Source organism: Tenrec ecaudatus, chromosome 1, assembly GCF_050624435.1.
Source record: "Tenrec ecaudatus isolate mTenEca1 chromosome 1, mTenEca1.hap1, whole genome shotgun sequence".
Classification (NCBI taxonomy): Eukaryota; Metazoa; Chordata; class Mammalia; order Afrosoricida; family Tenrecidae; genus Tenrec; species Tenrec ecaudatus.
In genome coordinates, this window is record NC_134530.1 from 248,829,295 (window position 1) to 248,831,332 (window position 2,038).

Below are 2,038 nucleotides of genomic sequence, written 5' to 3' on the forward strand. Positions count from 1 at the left end.
TGCAAGAGGCTGGTGTGGAGACAAGAACGTCAGACAGAGTGTTAGAACCCCTCAGGACCAATAAGGAGAGTAGAGACACCAGGAAGGTAGTGGAAGGTGGGGGAGGAAGGCACAACCAATCACAATGATGTACATGTAACCCCCTCCCTGGAGGAGAGGCAACAGAAAAGTGGGTAAAGGGAGACATCGGCCAGTGTAAGACATGAAAAAATAATTTAAAATATTTAAAAAATTTTAAAAGAAAAATAATTTATAAATTATCAAGGGTTTAGGAGGGAGGGAGGGTGGAGAGGCAGGGGGAAAATGAGGAGCTGATACCAAGGGCTCAAGTAGAAAGAAAATGTTTCAAGAAGGATAATAGCAACAAATTTGCAAATGTGCTTGACTCAATGGATGGATGGATGGATTGTGATAATAGTTGTATGAGCCTCCAATAAAAGGATTTTTAAAAAATAAAAGCAACCGAGCAATCCATAGAAGGAGCTCAAAATCACTACCCTTGTAACATTTCATATTGGATCAAAGAGTTGGACACATCATAATCCCCCTGAAGGCTATTCTAATACCACAGCAGAGGAAAACCATGGCCGACAACATAGAGAATCGTGAATCCTGAAAGAAAGGCTTGGTTATGTTCAATGGACCCTACCTAAGATGACAAGGCAGCATGATCAACACTCTAGACAGAGTTCCACCCAGATGGGTTGGAGTTTTGGACATTTGTGAATATAAGGGCTGAACTTCTAACCATCAGAAAAACTCAGCTATCCAAAGCAGCATGTTTCTAGAAAGTTCCAGTTAGTCTTAGATGCATGTTTTAAACCTCTCCACCATATAAGTTTGGCATTTTAATGTCTGACTTTGAAATAGAGAATAGGACAAACTAATCTATGTACAAATAATTCAACACATGACGTCTCTTTTAATTATCCAAAGACTTTGGAGATAGATAATCTGATCACTTTCTGCACAAAAAAATAAGAATAGAAATAATATACATCCCCTGGCTATGGGCAAAGAGACACCTGATTGGTGGTGGTGCTCTTATATCAGTCAGGGGCAGAGCAGACTGGCAGCCCTTTGTTCATCCTAGCTTGATGCCTAGATCGTGGCCAGAGCTGTTTCATGCCTAGGGCACATTAAAAAAAAAAAGAAATAATATAAAAACTGATCTCATCTTCTCAATTAGTGGAAACCTTCCCTTTGAATATTTACTATGTATCTACAATATATATCACTTGGCTGTGTAGAGGTTCCATTAACTATTTGAAATCCTCTGGATATTGGTAGAAGAATGTGTTAGTTTGGGTACTTTAAAGAAACAAATCCACAGAAACTCATGTATAAGAAAGAGTTTTGTATAAAGGTTAAGTGTGCATCAATAATACATCCCAGGCCACTTCCGTCCGTCCACCTAAAACTACGCCTGCGCGCTGCGTCCCTTCCTCTCTGGCTCGGGACTAGTTTGCGGCAAGATGGCCAAACGCACCAAGAAGGTTGGGATCGTGGGCAAATATGGGACCCGTTACGGCGCCTCCCTCAGGAAAATGGTGAAGAAAATTGAAATCAGCCAACATGCCACGTACACTTGCTCCTTCTGTGGCAAAACCAAGATGAAGAGACGCGCTGTGGGCATCTGGCACTGCGGTTCCTGCATGAAGACAGTCGCCGGTGGGGCCTGGACCTACAATACCACCTCTGCTGTCATAGTAAAGTCTGCCATCAGAAGACTGAAGGAATTGAAAGACCAGTAGAAGCTCCACTATCTGAAACCTCTCTGGCCTGTAATAAATGGGTTAATTTATGTAACAATAAAAAAAAAAAGAAAACATCCCAACCCAGCACTGCCCAAGCCCACAAGTCCAACATTAACCCATTAACCCATATGCCCAACACCAATCCACAAAGTCCTCCTCCATCTCACAAAACAGACACAATGATGCCGACTGCAGGAGGAAAGCCGAGTCAGTGAATGTGTAAGCATCTCAGTACTGGCAGGGATCTCCACACAGGTGCTCCAGCACCCAGGGCTTCATCG

The 2,038-nt window shown here is 42.5% G+C and overlaps 1 protein-coding gene and 1 non-coding gene across 2 annotated transcripts; both read left to right on the forward strand.

The window, feature by feature from the left end:
• The first annotated feature begins 998 nt into the window (after nucleotides 1-998).
• Nucleotides 999-1,142, forward strand: LOC142437850 (small nucleolar RNA SNORA48). The gene has a single exon (XR_012782358.1). It is a non-coding gene; the product is annotated as a small nucleolar RNA SNORA48 (small nucleolar RNA).
• Nucleotides 1,143-1,459: 317 nt separating this feature from the next.
• LOC142437413 (large ribosomal subunit protein eL43-like) lies at nucleotides 1,460-1,829 on the forward strand. The gene has a single exon (XM_075540591.1). It carries the CDS (start codon nucleotides 1,476-1,478, stop codon nucleotides 1,752-1,754), a length of 279 nt encoding a protein of 92 aa, XP_075396706.1. The 5' UTR covers nucleotides 1,460-1,475; the 3' UTR covers nucleotides 1,755-1,829.
• Nucleotides 1,830-2,038: the final 209 nt, after the last annotated feature.

Coding starts and splice junctions, on each gene's coding strand:
- LOC142437413 (XM_075540591.1), top strand. CDS start 1,476: ATGGCCAAACGCACCAAGAAGGTTGGGATCGTGGGCAAATATGGGACC.